The 22,305-nt window shown below is 53.9% G+C and overlaps 1 protein-coding gene and 1 non-coding gene across 2 annotated transcripts in view; one reads left to right on the top strand and one right to left on the bottom strand.

The window, feature by feature from the left end:
- Positions 1 to 13,205, top strand: part of NECTIN1 (nectin cell adhesion molecule 1) — a 68,773-nt gene extending 55,568 nt beyond the window's left edge. Inside the window, exon 6 of the mRNA XM_032167709.2 lies at positions 8,894 to 13,205. Coding sequence (XP_032023600.1) covers positions 8,894 to 9,444 — 551 coding nt within the window. The 3' untranslated portion in view covers positions 9,445 to 13,205. The remainder of the gene's footprint in view (positions 1 to 8,893) is intronic.
- Positions 13,206 to 17,762: 4,557 nt separating this feature from the next.
- LOC116477507 (U6 spliceosomal RNA) lies at positions 17,763 to 17,868 on the bottom strand. The gene has a single exon (XR_004250480.1). It is a non-coding gene; the product is annotated as a U6 spliceosomal RNA (small nuclear RNA).
- Between the last annotated feature and the right edge of the window lie 4,437 nt (positions 17,869 to 22,305).

Below are 22,305 nucleotides of genomic sequence, written 5' to 3'. Positions count from 1 at the left end.
CAGGGTCTGCACCTACCTGTCCTCAGAGCCGTTCTGTCACGTCTCTCGCCCAGGGGCGGGAGTGTAGAGCCACTTGCTGTTGTCTGCAATCCCTGGCCTTGGCCCCAAGACTGGTCATAGGAGGAGGAGCATCAGGGTTGGAGCCTGGGGAAAGCTGGGGTGTTCCCACGGGTTGGCAGGTGGAAGGGGCCGGTGTCACACACTTCTCCTCAGCGGGGAAAGTCCAAGTAGAGCTCAAAAGGAGCCTCATGGTTACCCAAGCTCCAGCCCTGAGATACTGGGGGAGTCAAGGGGGAGGTGGGAAGGGCAGGGCCTGTGTTCCATGTGGAGTGGCCATAGGGAACATGACTACCCGTCAGGGAGGCACTGTCACATGGGGGACAGCACAGACCTGGCCTAAGTGTTCACACACTGGCTCTTTCTAGCTGTGTGGCCTTGAGCAAGTGCTTCACCTGTCTGAGACTTGGCTTCCTACCCTCTAATATGGGGATACTCACACTTGTCTCAGGCTTCTCACGATCATGCAGTACTCCCTACGTGGCGATACCTTCCCCTGATGGTGGGCTATCAACATGTGAGGGGTGTGGGCTGGGGGCAGGAGGGCCAGGCCACCTAGGGTCCCAGCTGGAAGAGGGACACAACGTGGCTCTTGCCGAAAAGCCCCATTAGGCAGGAGCCAGGGACGCATGGCACTCACTGAATCATTGATAGGCTCAGGCACTGAGCGGCTGGCCTCCCTCAGAAGGGACTCTCAGCCCCCTCCAGAGGACTCAGGGAGTTGGCCTGAGCCTTCTCAGGGCTGTTTGTTCTTGTGCTCTCAGGCAATTTCCAAGCAGCAGCTGACCTCACCACTCTCCATCCCACATTGGCCAGTGCCTGCCACATTCTCTGGGGAGCCCATCCTGCAGGGCACAGCCATGCCCTTGCTCTAAGCCCCACTGGTCCAGAGGGAATGCATGAGCGAGAGGGATAAGTGGAAATTTAATTTTTCATTCTGGCCATTCGTTCAGGTAATAACTTTGCCCTGGGCGCATCTGGAAAGGGAAATGAGGAGTGACTGGGGCAGGGCAGAAGGTGGGCAGCAGGGGGTGTGCTGGAGGGACACGCGTGTGCAGAACACGTGTGTGCTGGGCCACTGCACACCTGCGCAGACTCGCTTTGGCACGGCTTCTTGGGGACCTGGGCCCCCGAGGAGGGAGCACTGAGTGGTTGCTGGGAGATGAGTGAGTAGGCAGGGCTGGAGGGCGGGGTGCCCAGGCCAGGGAAGCATGGGAAGGAAAATGGCTGGAGCAGAGTGGGCAGGGAGGAAGGAGCAAGGCCTTCTGTCTGTTGGCCACAGGGAGTCTCTGAAGGGCTCTCAGCTGGGAAGCACCGTGGCGAGGTGTGTGGGTTAGACTGAGCATTCAGGGGGCTGCGTGGATGGCACTGGGACACCTGTTAGGAGCTGCCACCATGAGTGAGTCCCTAGTGGGAAACAACAGGCCCGGGCTGTGGCTGTGGTGATGGGGGCACTGAGGAGATGGACCCGACAGAATCTGTGTGTGCTTCCGTGGGCACAGGCCCCAGAGAAGCCCCTTTCAGAGGCCCTTACATGGAGGAGCAGTTTCATGGGGTGGGCCCAGTGGTCACAAAATGAAGCTTCCTCCCTTCTCTCTCTGGGGTAATGATAAGGTGGGGAGAGGCCCAGGGTGCAGCCTCGACCAGACTGAAAAAAAAACAAATGAGGCAGCCTCTATCCCTGTGGGTGTCGGGAGGAGACAGGCCAGGCCTCTCCAGCTGGGACCCAGCCTCTCGCCACTCCCAAGAGCAGGACAGGGAGGCTGCCAGGGTATAGGATGTCCATCCCCACTCCCATCCCAGGGTGTGGGGTGTCTGTCCCAACTCACATTTCCAGTGAAGCCTGGGCTCATCCCTTGTGGGTGAGGGTCACAGTCTGCCCGTCAGGCCTGGAGTTCTTCAGACCCAGAGTTGTGGGCCTTGAAGGCCAGTGTCCTGGAAGGGAGGCAGGTGTGAGCCTGCAAGTGTGCATGCCCAGCCATGGTATGGACATGTGTCTCTGGGCATGTAAATGTGAACCAGTGTGAGCAGGCTCCGTCTGCATGCTGAGTGTGCACGTGGGAGCCCGTGGCTGTGCCGTGGCAACGTGCCATTCTCTGAGCCAGCAAATGGCAGTGTGTTGGGAGGTCTGAGAAGGCAGCTGCATCCGTGTCTCTGGGAGGATTCGGTTCTCCCCCAGCTTGACGAGGTCCTGCCTGATGGTCTGACACGAGGCACAGCTGCTGCAGCTGCAGATGGACAGAAGGGCTTCCCAGAGGTGGACCCCAGGCCTTCCCACTCTCCCTGTGGCTGGCTGCACTGCATGCTGGGAGGTGTAGTTCTTGCAGCTTCCAGGCCTAATCTGATGTCGGAGCATTTCCTGCCTGAGGAAGCGCTAGGCATTGGTTTTGGAGGCAAACCCAAACATTCTCTTTGACCCCAAACCTCCAGATCCTAGATCCAGACTGTAAGCCCTAACACTTCACTCCACCTCAGATCTATCCAAAGCCCCCAGCACCAGCCCACCTACCTCAGTCAGAGAACCAGAACCACAAAGGCATGCAGAGCCCCCACTTCCCCACTGTCCTGGCCAGCCAGGGACCCCAGAAGAGAGGTTACAACCCTTCAGGAATGGGGACAAGCTGCTCCCTTTGTAAGAGGATGTGAGGGAGGCTGGCTGGGCCCCTGCCAGCAAACACAAATGACCCTGTGGCCTGGCTCTTCTCTCTCCTCCCAGCTGCGGCCCTTGCAGCTCTGCTCCTGGCACAGAGACAGGAGCTACTGGCTGAGTGTAACAGCTGGAGGGATGGAGGGGGAGGGGAGGACGCTCCACTCCACGCTAGACAGCCCCTTCTGCCTGCAAATGAGTTAGGTCCCCACGCTTCTCCTTTCTTCTCTCCCTCACTCAGTATCCTCACTCGAAAGTCTTTGATGCTGGAAGGTCATCCCAGCCATTCTGCAGCTGCTACACAGGCCCAGCCCTAAACAAAATAACCAGGGTTCTTTGGTCCCAAAAGATCCCCAGGAAAGAGTAAACCTCCTCAGGACTCAAGGAAAAAAGTTGGCTGGGCGTGGTGGCTCACATCTGTAATCCCAGCACTTTAGGAGGCCGAGGTGGGCAGACCACTTGAGATCAGGAGTTCGAGACCAGCCTGGCCAACATTGTGAAACCCCGTCTCTACAAAATATTAGCCGGGTGTGGCAGTGCGTGCCTGTAGTCCCAGCGACTCAGGAGGCTGAGGCACAAGAATTGCTTGAGCCTGGGAGGCGGAGGTTGCAGTGAGCCGAGATCGCACCACTGCACTCCAGCCCAGGCGATGGAGCGAGACTCTGTCTCAAAAAAAAAAAAAGGACTTAGGAAAAAAAATTAAACAGAAGGCCTGGAGGAGAAAAAAAACCTAGTATAATCTGGTCCCAAGCCACCACACCACTCCTCCTGTCACCCACTCCAGAGAAGCAAGGTCCCAGTGGGCCCCATGCAGGTTTATTTGAGTCTCTCCTTAATACTTGCTCCGCCTAGAACAAGGCTTATGTCTAAGACATAATTTTGCCATTGTAGAATTCATTCTGTCGTTCAACAAATATTTCTTGAACATTGGCCACATGACAGGCAGTCTAGGTGCTTGGTATAAATCCATGAGCAAAACAGACAGAAAGTCCCTATCCTTGTGGAGCTTACGTTTTCGCATAGGAGGAAAGACAATAGATAAAATACATTTTTAAAAAATATGTAGGCTGGGCACAGTGGCTCATGCCTGTAATCCCAGCACTTTGGGAGGCTGAGGCGGGTGGCTCATCTGAGGTCAGGAGTTTGAGACCAGCTTGGCTAACATGGTGAAACCCCATCTCTACTAAAATTACAAAAATTAGCCAGGCGTGGTGGCACACGCCTGTAATCCCAGCTACTCAGGAGGCTGAGGCAGGAGAATCGCTTGAACCCGGGAGGCAGAGGTTGCAGTGAGCCAAGATGGTGCCACTGCACTCCAGCCTGGGCAACAGAGCAAGACTCCGTCTCAAAAACAAAAAAAAAAGTAGTAATTTTGAAGGTGAAATTGAGGAGGAAAAAAAGAGGGTAAGGGGATCCTGTGTTGGGGACCACACAGGTGGAGTGGGCTTATGAGCTGCAGTTTTAAATAGGGTAGTTGGGGAAGGTCTTGATGAGAAGGGGCTGAGCTGTGTCCCAAAGAGGGTAAAGGAGTGAACCTGGGGCCCCTAGGGAAGTAGCTTCCAGGGGGCAGAGCAGCCCGTGCAGTGTGTGCCAGGAGTGGGGCAAGCCTGCAGGAAAGCAGGAACAGATGACTTCAGAGGTGGGGCAGGGCGTAGGGCACGCAGAACATGTTAAGGCTCTAGGGAGAGTCATTGGAGGGCTCTGAGCTGATATGACTTACACTTCAACAGGATTTGTCTGGCTGCTGTGTGGAAAACAGTCCACAGAGGGAAAGGGTGGAATCAGGAAAGCAGTTAGGCAGCTATTGCAATCAATAATCCAGATGAAAGATGAGGGTATCTTGGATCGGGGTGGTAGTGATGGAGACAGTGAGAAGAGGTCAGGTTCAAGGTGCTTTTTTTTTTTTGTGAGACGGAGTCTTGCACTGTTGCCCAGGCTGGAGTGCAATGGCACAAACTTGGCTCACTGCAACTTCCACCTCCCAGGCTCAAGCAATTCTCCTGCCTCAGCCTCCCAAGTAGCTGGGATTACAGGCACCCATCACTACACCTGGCTAATTTTTGTATTTTTAGTAGAGATGAAATTTCACCATGTTGGTCAGGCGGGTCTTGAACTCCTGACCTTAGGTGATCCATCCGCCTTGGCCTCCCAAAGTGCTGGGATTACAGGCATGAGCCACTGTGCCCAGCCTGCATTTTCAATTATAACTTACAAACTAGCTGGGACACCAGTCATTCTTGTGAAACAGGTAAGACCGTACACTCTACCATACTGCAATGATGTGGCTTGAGAGGTCCAGAAAATTCAACCTAGTTGAGGAAAATGTAGGAGAGCTTTATTTTTTATTGAGTCTCTGCTGTTGAAGAAAGCACAAAGGTAACAATAGTGAGCTTATAGACTACTGCAACACACTGAAATGAGTCAATCCCAAATGATCACGAGGCTGCCACTTCCTCAAACCCTGTCCTCATTCCTGCAGAAGAGAAGAACTTTAGCCATTTGAAAACTGGCAGAAGGACCAGAGCCAGCCATGGTAAATTCTAATTTGCATTTATTTGCAATTTATACAGGCTTTACTATGCTATGTCAGTATGTGATTAATGGAATGACCTTAGCAATTGTTGCAACCAGAATGAGAGGTGCAGACCATTAGTACATAAAAATTCGAAAAAGAAAAAGATCATGGTAAACTGGAGAAGAGAAGGCTCCTGAAGAAGGGGCTGGAGAAGTGCAATAGGTGGGGAGGGAGGATGAGGAAAGGCATTCCTGGCGGGGCAAACTGCATGTGTAAAGGCTTGCAGTAAGGAATAAACTTGGATAACAAGGACAGCAAGGAAGTTGAGTTGACCAAACCCAAGATACGGTTGCATGACGGAAGCCTTGAAGGCCAGACTGCACAGCCCAACAGGCAGTTGGGGAGCCGTTGCTGGTCTTTGAGAAAGCGAGTGGTTGTGTCTACATGCTGAAGATTAACCTGGTGACTGAGGGTGGGGTGACTCAAGGCAGGCAGAGGCAAAACAAAAGTGGGAGATTTAGGAATCGACCACTGCAGTAAAACCTGGCGGGTGGATCACAAGGTCAGGAGATCGAGACCATCCTCGCTAACGCGGTGAAACCCCGTCTCTACTAAAAATACAAAACATTAGCCGGGTGTAGTGGTGGGCGCCTGTAATCCCAGCTACTCGGGAGGCTGAGGCAGGAGAATGGCGTGAACCCGGGAGGCGGAGCTTGCAGTGAGCCCAGATCGCACCACTGCACTCCAGCCTGGCAACAGAGCAAGATTCCGTCTCCAAAAAAAAAAAAAAAAAAAAAAACCTGGCATAAGTTCCATGGTGGTGACAGTGGAGACAGGAAGTTGTGTTGAATGGAGAGGGTTAGAAGGAAGATGGCAAACCAGGTTGGTACAGATGGGTTTTGAAGTGGTGGTAAGAATTCCAAATGAGGATGTGCTACAGGTCAGTTTTTCTACTGTGTCCACCTAGGTATCAGTTATGTGAGACTGTCTTGGAGGCAGGAGGTATGGGGTTCATGCTGCAGTATGTTAGGAAACATGGCATTTGATGTGTCCCTCTAATAGTTCACGGTGTGCACGAGAAGGTAACAGGCTCTGATGCTTTTGTCTAAGCCAACATTTTGACCCCCCTGTTTTTGCTGACCCTTTGAGCCAATGGTTTGAGATTCCATGGGCCACAGTTTGGGAGATGCTGTGGAGATACAGTCCCAGAGTTGGGTGAGAACTATGTACCCTAAATAATTTGGAGAGCCAGCAGGATAAGGGTGACTCCGGAAGTTGATACTAGTCTGTCACTAGGAAAGAAAGCAGAGGGTCAAGGCTGAGGGTCCCAGGACAAAGCATCCAGCGAGACAGCTGGAACAGAGAGAAGGAGCAACACCGCTGGAGATAGCACTCAGAGAGGAAAGCCGAGAACCACGGAATCTTGTACTGGAAGGCAAGGGACATGTTTCGGAAAAATGGCAGCTCCCTCCATCTGGATGCTTCCTTATCCTCCTGACCTCTCTAAGTCCAGCCTCCTCCAAGAAGCCTTCTCTAATGCCAAGACACACCACCTCGTTCCCCTGCACCCTGCACTTCCCTGCCAGTTTCCTTAACATCTGCATGTGCTGTCTCTGAGTGTCCTTCTCTTCCCCGGGGAGGCTGTGAGTTTCTCATATCCCGTGACTAGCAGGATAGATGGGAGGGATGGATGAAGAGAGGAAGGCAGGTGTAGACAGGAGAGACCATTCAGATCTGGGTGAGAACCGAGGAGAGGCAGGCAGGCTGAGTACAGAGGAGGCTAGGTTCTTCCCAGCTGCCTCTGGTGTACCCCTGGTGGAGGCTGCTCCCACCTCGTGGGGAGCAGTTGTGGGGCCCTTTTGAGGGTGGTAAACGGATGGGACCTGGTGAGCCAGGAGACGCTTGAAGTTCCAGGGAGGCTGCTGCGGAGACAGGCGGTCAGGACAAAGATCCCGTGAATATGTACTGGGCGGCTGCTGGCTGACCTGCACCAAGGATGGTGGTGGCAGGTGGGGAGTGGGGTCCTCCATGGCAGTGCTCCTCTGCCAGCGCCCACGTGTACAGGAGCCCCTGGGCAGTCCCGGCTCAGCCGCGTGACCTTGGATGAGTGAGTGGCCTCCCCTTCCTTGGGCCCTGTGTTTTCGTCAGCCCTTCCAGCCCAAATTCCTGGAAGGCCTTTCCTCTTTCCTAGAATCTCCACCCTGCTGCAGCCTGCAGAGTGGGACAGCACCCCACACATGCCCCGGGAGGAAGGAGCAGGCTCAGGGGAGGAGCATGATTCCCATGGAGTGAGAGATACTGAATCAGAGAGTGAGCCGGCAGCAGTATACAGGCAAACAGTATACGGGCAAACTGGCCCTTTACATGGGCCTGGAGCAAGGAGGGCCTGAGCGGCCAAGGTCAGCCTTCTGGGCTTGCCCTAGACCCACAGCCTAGTGCCTCTGACCAAGGCCAGCTGTGGTCTCCGGTGCCACCCTGTGGTGGTGCCAGGAACCATTTCCCTTTGCCTCACCTTAGGGCATCTTTGGCCTGTGGCATGGCCCTGGTTTCAGCCACCTTCCCAGGCCCTGTAAGGCAAGGGAAGGGGCAGTGTTGGCCAAAGAACAGTACTGTGGCCCGGCCCCACTGGCACAGAAAGCCACCCACCCAGCCTTCTCTCCCGTCCCACCTGCTTCCTTTCTCTTCTTTTCACCTTTCCTGCCTCCTCATTTCGGCTGTGTCCACGGAGCATACAGATTTGCACACTCACGTTCCTCATGTCGGCACAGGCATGCAGGCCCTCCCAGCATGTGCTCCCTGAGTGCCGGGCTTGCTATGACGGCAAGGGTGTGTGCATGTGCCAACTTGTGTGTACTCGACATTGCCATGCACGCACACATGCACATGCTTTCATCCCCATTTCTGCCATCCTTGCCCTGTGCTTGTGCCCTGCAGGCCCAGACCACAGCCAAGAACCACAGCCCTGGTTACTGGCACCTTGGCAGCTGATTGGCACTCATGGGGCATCTCCTGAGCCAGTGCCTGGGAACCTGTTTTCCCTGTGCCCTGCAGGCAGACAAAATCAGGTGCAGAACACCTAGGTGGCTCCTGGTTCTTGGAAGCCAAGTTGATGGTGTTGGGGGCAGAGTGACTGCCAGGTGTCTGGCAGAAGGGTATCAGTGACATTTGCACACGTTCTATGTGCAGGAGAAGCAACGTTGCATCATTTCTGGGTGGCCTCAGGCAAGTTATTTAACCTCTGCAAGCCTCAGCTCCTCGGATATCCAATGAGAATGAATGGCATACCTCCTCAGGGTTGTGGCTGTGAATGGCATGGAGTGGACAGGTGGACAGTGTGCTACAGCTGGAACTGGCACATGTGTCTCACTGCACCATGAATGGGGGTTGAGCTGGGCCAGCACCACACCAAGGACAGTGGGGATGGAAGACCCTGGTGCTGTGGGTACTGCCTTCTGCCTCTCCTCTTGCCTGTCTCTCACTCCAGCTACCAACGCTGTGGCATGTTAGGGCTCCAGGATGGGTGGGGTGCTGCAGGGCCTCGAACTGGAGCTGCTCAAACCTGGGGTGCAGACAGCCTGTCCTTCCTGGCCTCTCCTTTCCCTGCCCCCCCACCCCCCTCTACACCCCAGGAGCACACGCTGATGCTGTCCCCTCCATCTCTTTTCCTCACCCAGAATTCCCCTACACCCCATCTCCTCCCGAACATGGGCGGCGCGCCGGGCCGGTGCCCACGGCCATCATTGGGGGCGTGGCGGGGAGCGTCCTGCTGGTGCTGATTGTGGTCGGCGGGATCGTGGTCGCCCTGCGTCGGCGCCGGCACACCTTCAAGGGTGACTACAGCACCAAGAAGCACGTGTATGGCAACGGCTACAGCAAGGCAGGCATCCCCCAGCACCACCCACCGATGGCGCAGAACCTGCAGTATCCCGACGACTCGGACGACGAGAAGAAGGCCGGCCCGCTGGGTGGAAGCAGCTATGAGGAGGAGGAGGAGGAGGAGGAGGGCGGTGGAGGGGGCGAGCGCAAGGTGGGCGGCCCCCACCCCAAATATGACGAGGACGCCAAGCGGCCCTACTTCACCGTGGATGAGGCCGAGGCCCGTCAGGACGGCTACGGGGACCGGACTCTGGGCTACCAGTACGACCCTGAGCAGCTGGACTTGGCTGAGAACATGGTTTCTCAGAACGACGGGTCTTTCATTTCCAAGAAGGAGTGGTACGTGTAGCCCCCCCTTCCAGAGCCTCTGTCTGTGACCGCTCCTCCCCAGCCCCTCCCCGCACGCCCCCTGCCCGCCCCCCACCTCCCATTCCAGGAGCTGAACAGAGACTTGCCCAGCTGCCCAAAGCCAGCCCCGAACTCCTGGGGGGCCAGGGGAGCCCAGGGCAGCCACGACTTGGCTTTGTGTTTTAATTCCTCCCTCTCCTCCGCCCTTCCCCATGGTGTTGTGTTCGACTGTGGCTTTAGTGTTACTGTATCTTCCCTTTACGGGCCCCACCTGCCTGCCCTCTGTGTAGGGAGCCCTGTTCTCGCCTTGTGTACCTGGGCATCCCTCCAGGGTTTGGGGAGCCAGCCTCCCCCGCCCCCCAACACTGGAATTTGTGTTTCTTCACTGGGGGTGGAGGGCTCAAGGGGCTCTAAGAGGGAAAAGCTCCCCACACCCCCAGATGCTGCTCCTCCTCCCGGGGAGAGGGAACACAACACCCGCTGATGAAAGCTGATGCAGCCGGGAGTTTGGACCTTGGGTCTAGACAGCCGGTGCGCCCAAGAGGTAGGGGGAGGGGTGCGGCTTCTCCCCAGTTCCCAGGGAGTCTTGTTTGTTAAGTGGGGCCTTGGGCAGTGTTTTCCTGCTGAGGGTGGTTTCACATTTTTTTTCCTCATTGGCCCACAGAGAGTGGAGTTGGCCTAGCTCTGATGCATCCCCTCTTTATCCCCAATGTGCCCCCTCCATTAGGGGCTCCAGGTGGGCTCCGGCCCACACTTGCTCTCTGCCTCTGCTGACGCGTGCACACACACACACACACACGCATGCACTGCTCCTCTCTGCCTGCTTTCCCCTGGGGTCCCATACCCTGCCCCATCCAGACACTGCCCAAGGCCCACCCGTCTATTTCCACCTCGTTCTCCCTTTAAGCTGAGAATGGGGTCTGCCTATAGAAGCTTCCAGAGACAGCCGAGACTGGGCCCCCGGTGCCTCCACCCTAGGATCTCAGGCCCTCCCCAAACTGCTTCTTACAGCGTGGAGGTTTCTCTGATTTCTCCCTTATCTAGCAACACTTGGTTCTGTTGGCTAGTCAGGGCTGGGATCCCAGGGGGATCCACCTGCAGGAGTCAGAGGTAAAGAAGCATCCACACGGAGGGTAGTGGAGAAGGAAGCCCACATGGCAGAAGCTCTGCAAACACAGTCCGAGGGACTGAGGAGTCCATACAATGCCTCACACACAAAGGCCATTGTCAAAGCCTCGGGCCTGGCAGAAAGTGAGGGGGGGTGGGGCCACTAGGCCACCTCCTGCTCAGCCACCCCTGGTCCTCATTCTGGGATGAGGGGAGGGCCTGGAAGAAGCCCTCCCTTTCAGTGCAGATTCCCTCCTTGAATGGGACATTGAGTTCCTATCAGCCACCCCAGACCGGGTCTTCCCATGTATGTAATGGAGGAAGACCCCTCCCAGCCCTCTTTCAGTCCCCCAGCTCAAAGTGCCTCAGTTCCTCCATCTGCTCCCAGATCCCCTGGCACTCTAGACAGGCATGCCTATGGGAAGGACCCTGGGATGGAGAGGCAGGCTTCTCGGCCCTTCATGCCTGCCCACTGGGATTCCAGTTAACTCACCCCAGGGTGTCAGGGGCTCTGCAGGATGGCAAGTGTTGGGGAGGAGGGAGGCAGACCACTCTGTGCCCCACGGGCACTGACCTACCCTTCCATAGGCTTCCTAAGGGAGCCCCCCCCCCAGCCCCTCCCCTCCTCTCCCTGGTGCTGCTATTGAACCCCCAGCCAGCTCCATTTCTGCCCCGGCAACCCTGGGCCCAGCAGGTGGGTCATCGTTGTCTGGCCCTCACTGCCCTGGCCCCAGCCCAGGCTGCCCAGTAGCCACGTAGCAGAAGTCTGAAGCCATGCCAGCCCTGGTGCGGCTCTCCCCTCTACACATTTGGGGTACTGGATGGGGTGAAGTTAGGGGAGAAAATTATGGAGTCTTTCCAGCCACAGGGCAGAGGGAGGTGGAGGAGCTGGGCTGCTTCTCCCAGCAGTATTAGTGTCCCCCCAGGGCAGGGGACCTTTTCCACATTATATCACTGCCCCATCACACCTTACAACACTCTGGCCCCTCTGCTTGGTCCCCTTTTCCCCCAGGCAGGAGGCAATCCCAGGGGCCTGCCTAATAAGAGGCATTTCCTGTCCCTGTCTCCTCCTGCATCTCCTTTATCCTGCACTGCCACCCTCTATTCCCCATTCTGTGATGGACTTTGAAGGCCCCAAGCCCAGCCAAAGCACTGAGTTCCCCTTTAAGACACCTCCACACCCTCCCCACAAGCAAAGCACAAATTTTGGGGTCCATGTAGCATGGGCCACATAGGAGGCTCCTGACTTGCCGGGGCCCAGCCTCAGTATACCCACCGAGCAGCTGCCAGCCTGGGCTGAGGGTGGGCATGAGGCAGGGATCATCACTCGGACCTAGGGATGTGAGGTTTTCTGTGCCCCAAGTTTGTGGGAAGGTGGGCACTACTGCTGGGCCCACAGACACAGCCAGCTGGCAAAAGGGAGGTCTAGCCCAGCAGACAGATGAGGACATTTTGCTTCTCCTTCATGTCCACAGCATGAGCTGAGCTTCTGCTTTGCTGGAAATGAAATAAACTTGGTATTAATTGTGCCAAGGCCTCCCCAGTTGTCATCCTGCCTCTTGTTGCCCTCCCTGTCCTTGCCCCCCACCCCACACCCATGCCCCTGTTTCCTTACAGATTTTGATATTGTTCTAATGTGTAATAGAACCAGCTGAGTCCCCTTTTATCAGAAGGGTCTGAAAAGCAGCAGCATAGAGTAGGTGAACACAGGCCTGCAAGTGCAACCACCTCGGACCCAGCACATGTGCCCACAGTGGACACACTCACACCTCCAACACACCCACACGCAGGCATGTGTACACACACGTACACATGCGTGCATGCACAGCCAGATGGCCACTCAGCACAGATGTGGCAGAGGGAATGGTCTGAGCCTGCTGAAAGCCCTTAAGGAGAAACGAAGATTTCCCAGTGCCTGGGCTATAAGAGAGCTTTATAGGGGCCCTGTTTCCCGGGCATGCGCTTCCTCTGCCAGCCAACCCCCACGTGCCCAAGTCACTGGTGCAATAACTTTTCTGCCTTCCTCAGAGCAGAGAAATTGGGAATTGTGTTAGGTGGGTGTGGGCAGCTCTGCTGAGCCAAGCAGACACAGGTGTCTCCTTCTGGGAGGAGGGGAGTGCTCCCAGGCCTCGGGGGTCCAGACAGAGACCGCCAAAGCCTGAATGCCAACAGAAACCCTCTCCTAGTGAGGGGCAAGTGAGTGTGCCCCAGATCCCCACACCCACAGGGAGGCTTCACACACCGCCCAGTGCCGAGGATGCCAGGAGGCAGGCCCCTCTGCTGCTGCCATTGCTGCCAACACTGCCCAGCTTGCGAGGCCAGGAGGAGCCCCTGTCCCACTTGGTGCTGCTGCTCTTCTGACCCCTGCTGTGAGGAATGGGATTCTTGGTCGAAAAAATTGGTTTTCCTTTTTTGTATAAATGAAAAGAATCCAGGAGAAGCTGCCACCCTCCCCTCCGAGCGTGATGCGCTACCTTGCTTCGGCGTCTTGTCGCCCTTTCCGCCTTTGGTCCAGGGACAGCCCAGCAGATCCTCCTGGTTCTGACCTGGGGGTGTTTGCATCACCCCCTTTTACTTGTATTAAAAAAAATGATGGGTTGAAAATGTACTGAGGAAAAAAATGTACTTTTTTATAAATAAAGTGTTCAAAACAAACTGGTTTGCATCCCATCACTGCCCTGCTCCATGGTAGTGGGGGCGGGGAAGGCGTGGAGCTGGAGGGGGTGGCACCGAGGGATAGTGAGGGGAAGGGACCCCCTACCCCATGTCCAGGTTCCAGGGTTCCAGAGGAGCAGGGGCCTTGAGGGAGACTGCTCACAGGCTGCCCCAGAACCATCTTCCATGCAGGTGAGAAGACCGTGGACTTTGACGACAGCATAGCAGAGGGAGGGGTGGGCGTCCACAGACACGGGAGGGAGGCCTTTAAGAAAGTAAGGCCTGAGAGGGCTGGGGGTGCACACAGCAGAGAGGGAAAGCTCTGTGCCGGCTGGTGCCCTCCTGGGGGTACGGGTGCCTCCTGCCCCAGACTCCAGTTCCCCTATCACCCACTCCTGCTGTCCTGTTCCTGCCACATCCCCTCCTGTGGCTGTTTGGAGAAGAAAACCAGCAGTGTCACACCTGCTGTGTTAGGTCCCTGGGGATGGAGAAGAGCTGAGAGCTTTATCCTTTCATCTTCTATTTCGAAGATACTTCCCAGACCCATCCCCTGCAAGCTCTCCCTGTGACCCACCCCTCCTGTGCCTCCCATTTGTCTCCAGGGGGCTGGTTGTTTGGAGAGAAGTTCTTCTTGTTCCTTGGTTACCTCCCCACTCTGCCCACCAGCACCATCTGCTTCCCATCTCCTGGGCTGGAATGCAGGACAAATCGATCCTGGGGCTGGGAGTGGCAGGGGCTTCAGAGACTGCCCCGTCCCAGCCATCCCTCCGTCACCCCCTGCACCCAGTAGCATCTCCTTTCACTGAAATCCACACCAACGACCCCTGGGAAAGGGAGGGGATAGGAACAATAGAGCCAAGATGGCTGCTTAGCAGAAAACCCTCCTGCCCATTGTGGGCAAGGCCACATCCTCCACACCCAGGATTGGGGCTGGACGGGCAGAAGTAGGCGTGCAGAAGTCAGCAGCTGTTGGCAGCTGGCTGAGCCCCCGCTGGAAGGCCAAACCCTAGAAGGGGCTGTGTTTAGATGTTGATATTCGAATGAGATGCAAATTGGTTGTTTAAGCGGTCACTTCCTCAGTTTTCCAGGCTGTTTAGGTTAATTTTTAATTTGTGCAGGCAATAAATGCGTAATTACATTATTAATATATTGGAAGAGAGCAGTGGACAGAACATCCTAACTGGCATTTAACTAGAGCGTTCCAGCAAATTAGCCAAGACTTTCTCCAGCAGCGGAAGGAGGGCAAGCCAATTCGTCTCAGGCACAACCCCTCTGGACAGAGCTTTGGGCTGGAGAAGCTAGACTCGGTCCCTTCCCCAGGACTTGGTGCCAGTATGTCCCCTTACAGACATCCCGGCCTAAAGGATACTGGGAGTCCAAGGGCATACTCTTAGTCTTCTATTCCAGTTGGGCCTTGGAAGAACTTTCTGCTAGGCTGTGGCTCCTTCTGCCCAAACCACAACCCTTGCCTCCATCCCTCCAGCACCACCCTCAGCAGAGCAGAGGACCAAAGGCCTGGAAGCAGCACCTGTCTGAGTGTCTAAGGTCCCCCCGGGATGTGCCCACCATATCCCTATCTTGGCTGGTGGGCCCAGGACTAAGCTCCTCTCTGGAGACTATGGAGGCCTTTCTCTCCGTTACCCTATCCTACCCACTCCTGGTTGCGGATGGTTAAGGAGATAAACTTGATGAATTGAGGAATTCATTTATTCATCTACAACACATTTTTGGCCACTCTGGGACTGTAATGCTGTGACAGCCACACCCAGCACCCCAGCTCTAAAGAATTCAGAATGCTGGGTATCCCCGATTCCAAAATGTCCAGTGCCATACTAGCCATCGGCTGTCGCAGAGCTGTGTGTAAAGCGCTGGGGTAGCACAGGACGGGAGTGGGTCATTGTGTTTGGGAGGGTCTGATGTGATATTTCACCTGGGCCTTGAAGGATGTGCCGGAGTTCTCCAGACAGAGATCTGTTAAGAGTATTTTGGGCAGCCTTGAGAATTTACCATCTTACATTAGTTGTTCTAAAAGAGATCATCCTACTCCAACACACTCATTCTGCACATGGAGAACTACAATCTAGAGAGGAAACTATGATTTGGCCCAAGCATGCGCCAATCATGCTCAAGGGCACGGCCACATCCTGAGAGCAGCAGGAGGGGAGGAACCCAGGGGAAGGGGTGGCACCAGCCTGACTCGTGGTGGGATGCTAGATCTGGTACAAACTTCTGTTCCCTTACAAAGTAGCAAGAACCCCCAGTGGGATGTAAACTGAGTTTGCAGGATCCATATTTTGTGTTAAGTGGAGTTGTCGGAGTCAGATGGGGCTCATTGGGGAAGACTTCCTGGAAAAGGTGCTATCTGACATGGTTTGAAGAATGAGAAGGACATGGATTGGGTGGGAAAGTTGGAGAAGGAAAGCCCTCTGAACGCTTGAGGGGAGTGCCAGCTAGACCTGCTTCTGAAACCACCTCTGTACCGGCGCCCACAGCTGGAGGCTCTGCCCCCACATCCTCCAGACACTATGCCAAGCAGCATGATGCAGAGCAGTCCTTGGGTTCTACCTAGTTGTTGGCTTCTTGGACCCCAGACCCTATTTTCTCCCCAGGTTTACCGGCTTGATGGCAGAGCCAGGCCAAGTCCTTCTCTATGGGAGACTGCAGTTCCACTCCCCATCCCCGGAACAACTCCCAGATGAGGCGCTGCAGGCAATGTCCTCACCCCAGCCTCCCCTCTGCCAAGCATGCCTCCCACAGCACACACACAGCATATACACCCTCCAGGAGCTGGGGCCTCATCTAAGCTGGCGCCTCTAGCAACTTTGCATCCAAGCTCATCTTGAGCTCCATGGAGAAAAGCACATAGCTGGCCGCTTGGCTTGAGAACCAGCCACAGGGCATCATCAACATACATCACAGGCCCCATTGAGCGCAGAGAACTTAACCCAGGCTACACTCCAGAATCATCTGGGGATTTTTAAAAATCAGGCCCCGCCCCACGCCAATAGGGTCAGAGCCTCTGGGATTCGGATTGGGACCTAGACAGACCTTTTTTGTTTGTTTGTTTTTGAGACGGGGTCTTGGTTTGTCACCCAGGCTGGAGTGCAGTGGCACAATCACAGCTCACTGCAGCCTCAACCTCCTGGGCTCAAGCAATCCTCTTGCCTCAGCCTCCCAAGTAGGCTATAGGTACCTGCCACCATGCCCAGCTAGTCTTATTACTATTATTTTATAGAGACAGGGGTCTCCCTATGTTACCCAGGCTAGTCTCAAACTTCTGGCCTCAAGCAATCCTCCCAAAGTGCTAGGATTATAGGTGTGAGCCACTGAGCCCTGTAACAGGCTTTTTTTTTTTTTTTTAAGACAGAGTCTCACTCTATCACCAGGCTAGAGTGCAGTGGCGCAATTTCGGCTCACTGCAACCTCCGACTCCCTGGTTCAAGTGATTCTCCTGCCTCTGGCTCCCCAATAGCTGGGACTACAGGCACGTGCCACCATACCCAGCTAATTTTTTGTATTTTTAGTAGAGACAGGGTTTCACCATGTTGGCCAGGATGGTCTTGATCTCCTGAACTTGTGATCCACCCACCTCGGCCTCCCAAAGTGCTGGGATTATAGGCGTAAGTCACCGCGCCTGGCCCTAACAGGCGTATTTTTAATAAGCTACCCAGGAGATTCCAATAGACAGCCAGCGTGGAGGCAGAGGCCACCCCAGGTGTCAGTCATGAGGAAGAGGTGGGTCTTGAGATAAGAAAATAGGACTGAAGGGGTGGCAAGTTGAGTTATTCCGTGAGTTAAGATACATAGGGTTTGAGTGCCGAATAATGCTATTTATTGTTGTCATCCATCACTTTCATATTCATCATTCGTCACCTGTGAGACTTGGGATCCCGATGACAGTGACTGCAATGGAGGTCACCACCTGAGGCAAGTAGGGGGCAGGATGGAGCCACACCCATAATCCTCATGAAGCAGGTTTTTGGGGTTTAGACCACCTATAGGTGCTCGTTCCCTGGGCATCTGTCAGAAGGGGAAGAGGGATTATGAAAGAGCCCAGGAAGGAGGTCCCATAGCCCTGGGTGGAGCCCCTTGCTCCATGTTACTGTCAACCTAGGAGAAGTGAAGGTGCTTCATGAAGGAAGGTGACAGTTCCCCTCTATCCCCGTTAAGCAGATGAGGGAGGACCCTTGGAGAGAGGCGGAAGGGTGGAAGGGGAGGGTGGCAGGGCCTGTGCTCTTTGAGTCCTCGGCTCTCTGCCTGAGGATGGGCCTGAAGGTCCCTAACAAAGGCCTCTTCCATTCCACAGTGAGTAAAGACCTCCTTGGGGATGACTGACCCAGAGACTAGCTGGCCAGGGTCCCCAGCCTGACCTCCTGCTCACACCCACCCTCCCCTCAGTAGCCAGCTCCTTTTCATTTTGCAACACTCCTGGGACCCTCATCCCTGAGAGCCCCCATGGCATCCAGGGCAAAAAGAGACAGCAAGTAACAGAACGGCACAAGCTGCCTTCCAACCTAGGCTGGCAGCCCCTTGAGGACTGGGATCTTGTCTTTTTCTTTTTTAATGTGATGCTTCACAAATTTGCATGTCATCTTTGCACAGGGCCATGCTAATCGTCTCTGTATCGTTGCAATTTTAGTACATGTGCTGCCGAAGCAAGCACTGGGATCATGTCTTACTCATCCCCAGTACCCAGCCCAGAGCTAGCACAGAGTGGGTGCTCAACAGAGGCTGAACCAAATTGAACGGACCAAAATGAGAGTCAAAAGAGGCCTTTACCTGGGTGTGGTGGCTCCTGCCTGTAATGCCAACACTTTGGGGACCTGAGGTGGGAGGATCGCTTGAGGCCGGGAGTTTGAAACTAGCCTGAGTGACATAGCAAGACTTTCATCTCTACAAGGAATTAAAAAATTATCCAGGTGTGGCACACACCTGTGGTCCCAGCTACTTGGGAGGCTGAGGTGGGAGAATCGCTTGAGCCCAGGAGTTGGAGGCTGCAGTGAGCTCTAATTGTACCATTGCACCCCAGGGTAAGCGACAGAATGAGATCTTGTGTCTTAAAATAAATAAATCAAAATAAAAGAGACCTTTCAGGTGGTGAAGCCCAACCTTCCCCAAGACAGGGGTTTTCCTCCAAATGCGCCCAGCCTCTGGTGCTGGGCAATTCATTACCTCTGAAGGTAAGCCCTGATGCCACAGGGCTACCCTTCTATGCGGACAAAATTTCCCTCCCCTACGCTTCACCCATTGGTTTAGGTATTTCCCTGGGAAGCTACACAGAATAACTCCATCTAGCCTTCTTGGGATAGTCCTTCAAATATTGGAAGATGGCTACTCCTCACCAAACCACTTTTTCAGATATATTTAAACCTATGCTATCGTCATCAGGCCACTTGGCAACACAGCTGTTAGGAACCTGGACTTTAGAGTCAGGCAAACCTGGTTTCAAGTCTTGACCCCATTGATCAGTAGCTGTGGGAAAGCACTGTCACAATGGCCAGCTCAGAGCAAGCCCTCACGCCAACATCAAACGACCCCAGTTACCTACAGACCAGTCGCAGTGTGTCAGTGTGTGTTCACCAACTACCACAAATGGACCCCTCTGGTGTAGAATGTTTTTTCTTTTGTTTTTAGTATGGGATTTTTGATAGTGGGAGAGGCCATACCTATGTGGAGGTAGGGAGTCTATTTCCCATAGACGGTCTGTACCTTCCACTCAATTTATTGTGATCCTAAAATTGTTACCCAGTCACGGTGGCTCACGCCTGTAATCCCAGCACTTTGGGAGGCCGAGGTGGGTGGATCACCTGAGCTCAGGAGTTCAAGACCAGCCTGGCCAACATGGTGAAACCCCATCTCTACTAAAAATACAAAAAATTAGCTGGGCGTGGTGGTGGGCGCCTGTAATCCCAGCTACTCAGGAGGCTGAGGCCAGAGAATAGCTAGATCCCAGGAGGCAGATGTTGCAGTGGACCAAGATCGCACCATTGCACTCCAGCCTTGGCAACAAGAGTGAAACTTCATCTCAAAAATAAAATAAAAAATAAAAAATAAATTTAAGTCTATTTTTAAAGAAAAGTCCCTGGGCCAGGCACAGTGGCTCACACCTGTAATCCCAGGACTTTCGGAGGCCAAGGTGGGCAGATCACAGGGTCAGGAGTTTGAGACCAGCCTGGCCAATATGGGAAACCCCATCTCTACTAAAAATACAAAAATTAGCTGGGCATTGTGGTGGGCACTTGTAGTCCCAGCTACTCAGGAGGCTGAGGCAGGAGAATTGCTTGAACCGGGGAGGCAGAGGTTGCAGTGAGCTGAGATTGTGCCACTGCACTCCAGCCTGGGCGACTGAGTGAGATTCCATCTCAAAAAAAAGAAAAAGGTGTTCCTGAAGAAAAACACACACACACACACACACACACACACACAGCCATCTCCCTCTCATTCTGAGGGCCAGGTATTAAATACTGATCCCTGGAGCTGGTCTGACCAGCAGGGAATGGGGGTGGAGGGGTGAGGAATTGTCTGTGTGTCCTCCCTGAACCTGGCCTACCCCCTCTTACACAGTGGGCACAGCAAACCCATCTGACCTTAGGAGGTTGGCATGGGACACAGAGGGGCTCAATCCTGGTGGTTAAACTTCTGAGGGCAGGAGGGGGTTGGATGGATGGATATGGGATGGATGGATGAATATTTGTATGGGCAAGTAAACCTTTGAGTTATTTTCATGTGTGCCACCTCTAAGCAGGTCTTCTTCACTCTGTACTTGGGCTGCCTATTACCCAAATGTAAACTTATCACTCTGCAATGTTTTACTTGGTAGAGGTCACATTCACCTGTGGATTCTTTTTTTTTTTTTTTTTTTGAGACGGATCTTCTGTTGCCCAGGCTGGATCACTGCAAGCTCCGCCTCCTGGGTTCACACCATTCTCCTGCCTCAGACTCTCCAAGTAGCTGGGACTACAGGCGCCCGCCACCACGCCGGGCTAATTTTTTGTATTTTTAGTAGAGACGGAGTTTCACCGTGGTCTCGATCTCCTGACCTCGTGATCCGCCCGCCTCAGCCTCCCAAAGTGCTGGGATTACAAGCGTGAGCCACCGCGCCCGGCCTCAGCCTGTGGCATTCCTTTTGGATGCTTATTCCATCAGTTCAGTCCATGGCAGACATTTATAGAAAACCTGGTGCAAGGAAAGAGACAGGGCTTTAGAGTCAAACTGACCTTGATCAATCCCTGGTTCCATCACCTATCAGCTCTGCAGACCTTCAGCAAGGTGCTTGCCTTTCCTGAATTTTATTTCTCAATCTATGTGAGTAGACTGCTGGGATGAATAAAGATAGTTCATATATGGAGTAAGGTATTTGTAAAACAGGTAATAGGGATACTTGCCACCAACGGCTATAAGGATTAAAGGAGAATGGACTCCTTGTAAAGCACTCAACAGAACACCTAGAAGAGACTGCTCAGCTGTGTTGAACTAGGATAGTGTTCTTACTTACTGTTATTTTCACCACTGGGTATCTGCCCTAAGCGGGGAAACAGAACTCGTCATGGAAACAACATCAAGAAGTAAGACATTTGCCAAGTTCCAGGTAGGATCCCAGCTCTATGCCTTCCTGGCTACGTGGTGAGCACCACTCCCTTATTTTCTCTCTGATTTACATCGTCTCGCACCATGACCCACCAGCCTGTTGGAGGGGCATGGGTCTGGAGGAACTGGGATGTGTCCCTCAGGGCACGGCTGGGTTGGGATCCCTGCACTGGGCCACCCTCCTGCAGGGGGCACTGAGGCCAGCTGCAGGAACGTGAGGCCACATTCACGCCAGAGCAAAGGCTTCCAGTGCCTTCTACAGTTTTATCCACAGAAATGCCCCAGGAGCCGCCTGCCATGGGAAACAAGAGGATAGGTCTCAACCGTGATCATTTTTACTTACCAGGATCCTGTGTAAGATTTTGGTACTTTGTTATTTTTCATTTTCAAGCTCTTTTATTGAGGAATACGGTAACAAGAGTAAAGCGCGCAGATCTTAGGGGTTCAGCTCCATTTGTACACACCCATGTCACCACCCCCGGATCAAGACTGTGAGTCATTCATGCTCCCTCCCAGGCATGACCCCCATTCTGGAACTTCACAGAAATGGAGTCATACCTAGTCTATTCTATTCATAGAATAGAATCGAGTATACTATTTTTGCAGCTCTTTCACTCAACATGATGTCTGTGAGCCTCACCCATGAGGTCTGTTGTCCATTGCTGTGTATTATTATCCTAAAGTGTGAAAAGGCCACAATGTGCCTCTCTCTTGTACCATCAGTGGGGTTGAGAGCAGTCTCCAGTTTGGGACAATTATGAATAAAGTTGCTACAAACATTCTTGTATGTAACTTTGGGGCCCATCACCCTCATTTCTGCTGGGAGTGGAACTAGGGTTAGTAGATACAATCAGTGTTCCAGAGTGGTTGTGCCAATGTCGCTCCCACCAACAGCGTATGAGGGTTCCCATGGCTCTGCTTCTCACCCACTCTTGGTGCCATCCGTCCTTTTAGCTTTTAGTCTTTCTGGCAAGGGCGTAGTGGTATGTTATTATGATTTAATTTGCATTTTCCCATGACTAAGGATGTTGAGCACTTGTTCATATGACTATCAGAGACATAGGATTTTGAAAGTTTCCAAGGCTTTTAAAAAAACAGTATGTTTGAAGGCCTATTGTCATACATTCCCTGGAGCTCAAGAGGAAGGGTTGGTGTGTATCTGATCAGCCAGGTGGGGGCCCTCCTAGAAGAAACCCCCGTTCTGGTGGCCTAGGAGGCACTGGAGAGGCTGGGACAGGATGAGTGGAGCCAGAGGAGGAGGGGGAGGAGATGTGTTCTGGGGCAATCCCGCAGGAACAGGAAGGACAAGCCAGCCATCAAGAAACAGGAGTGGTGGGGCACAACAGAGTGACTGGCATGAGGCCTCGAGGTGTCATGGTGACCACACCGGGTGAGGTTCGCTGGAAAACCTTCCTCTGGTCCCCACAATTGACCCTAAGCAATGGAAATTTCCTGGGGCTTTCATGACAAGAAGGACAGGGGACAGCAAGCCACACCAAATGGGATTTTACCT

This window comes from Hylobates moloch, unplaced genomic scaffold, assembly GCF_009828535.3.
Source record: "Hylobates moloch isolate HMO894 unplaced genomic scaffold, HMol_V3 SCAFFOLD_11, whole genome shotgun sequence".
Classification (NCBI taxonomy): domain Eukaryota; kingdom Metazoa; phylum Chordata; class Mammalia; order Primates; family Hylobatidae; genus Hylobates; species Hylobates moloch.
Note: the sequence above shows the minus strand (reverse complement) of the source record. Positions and strands in the feature narration are given on the sequence as shown.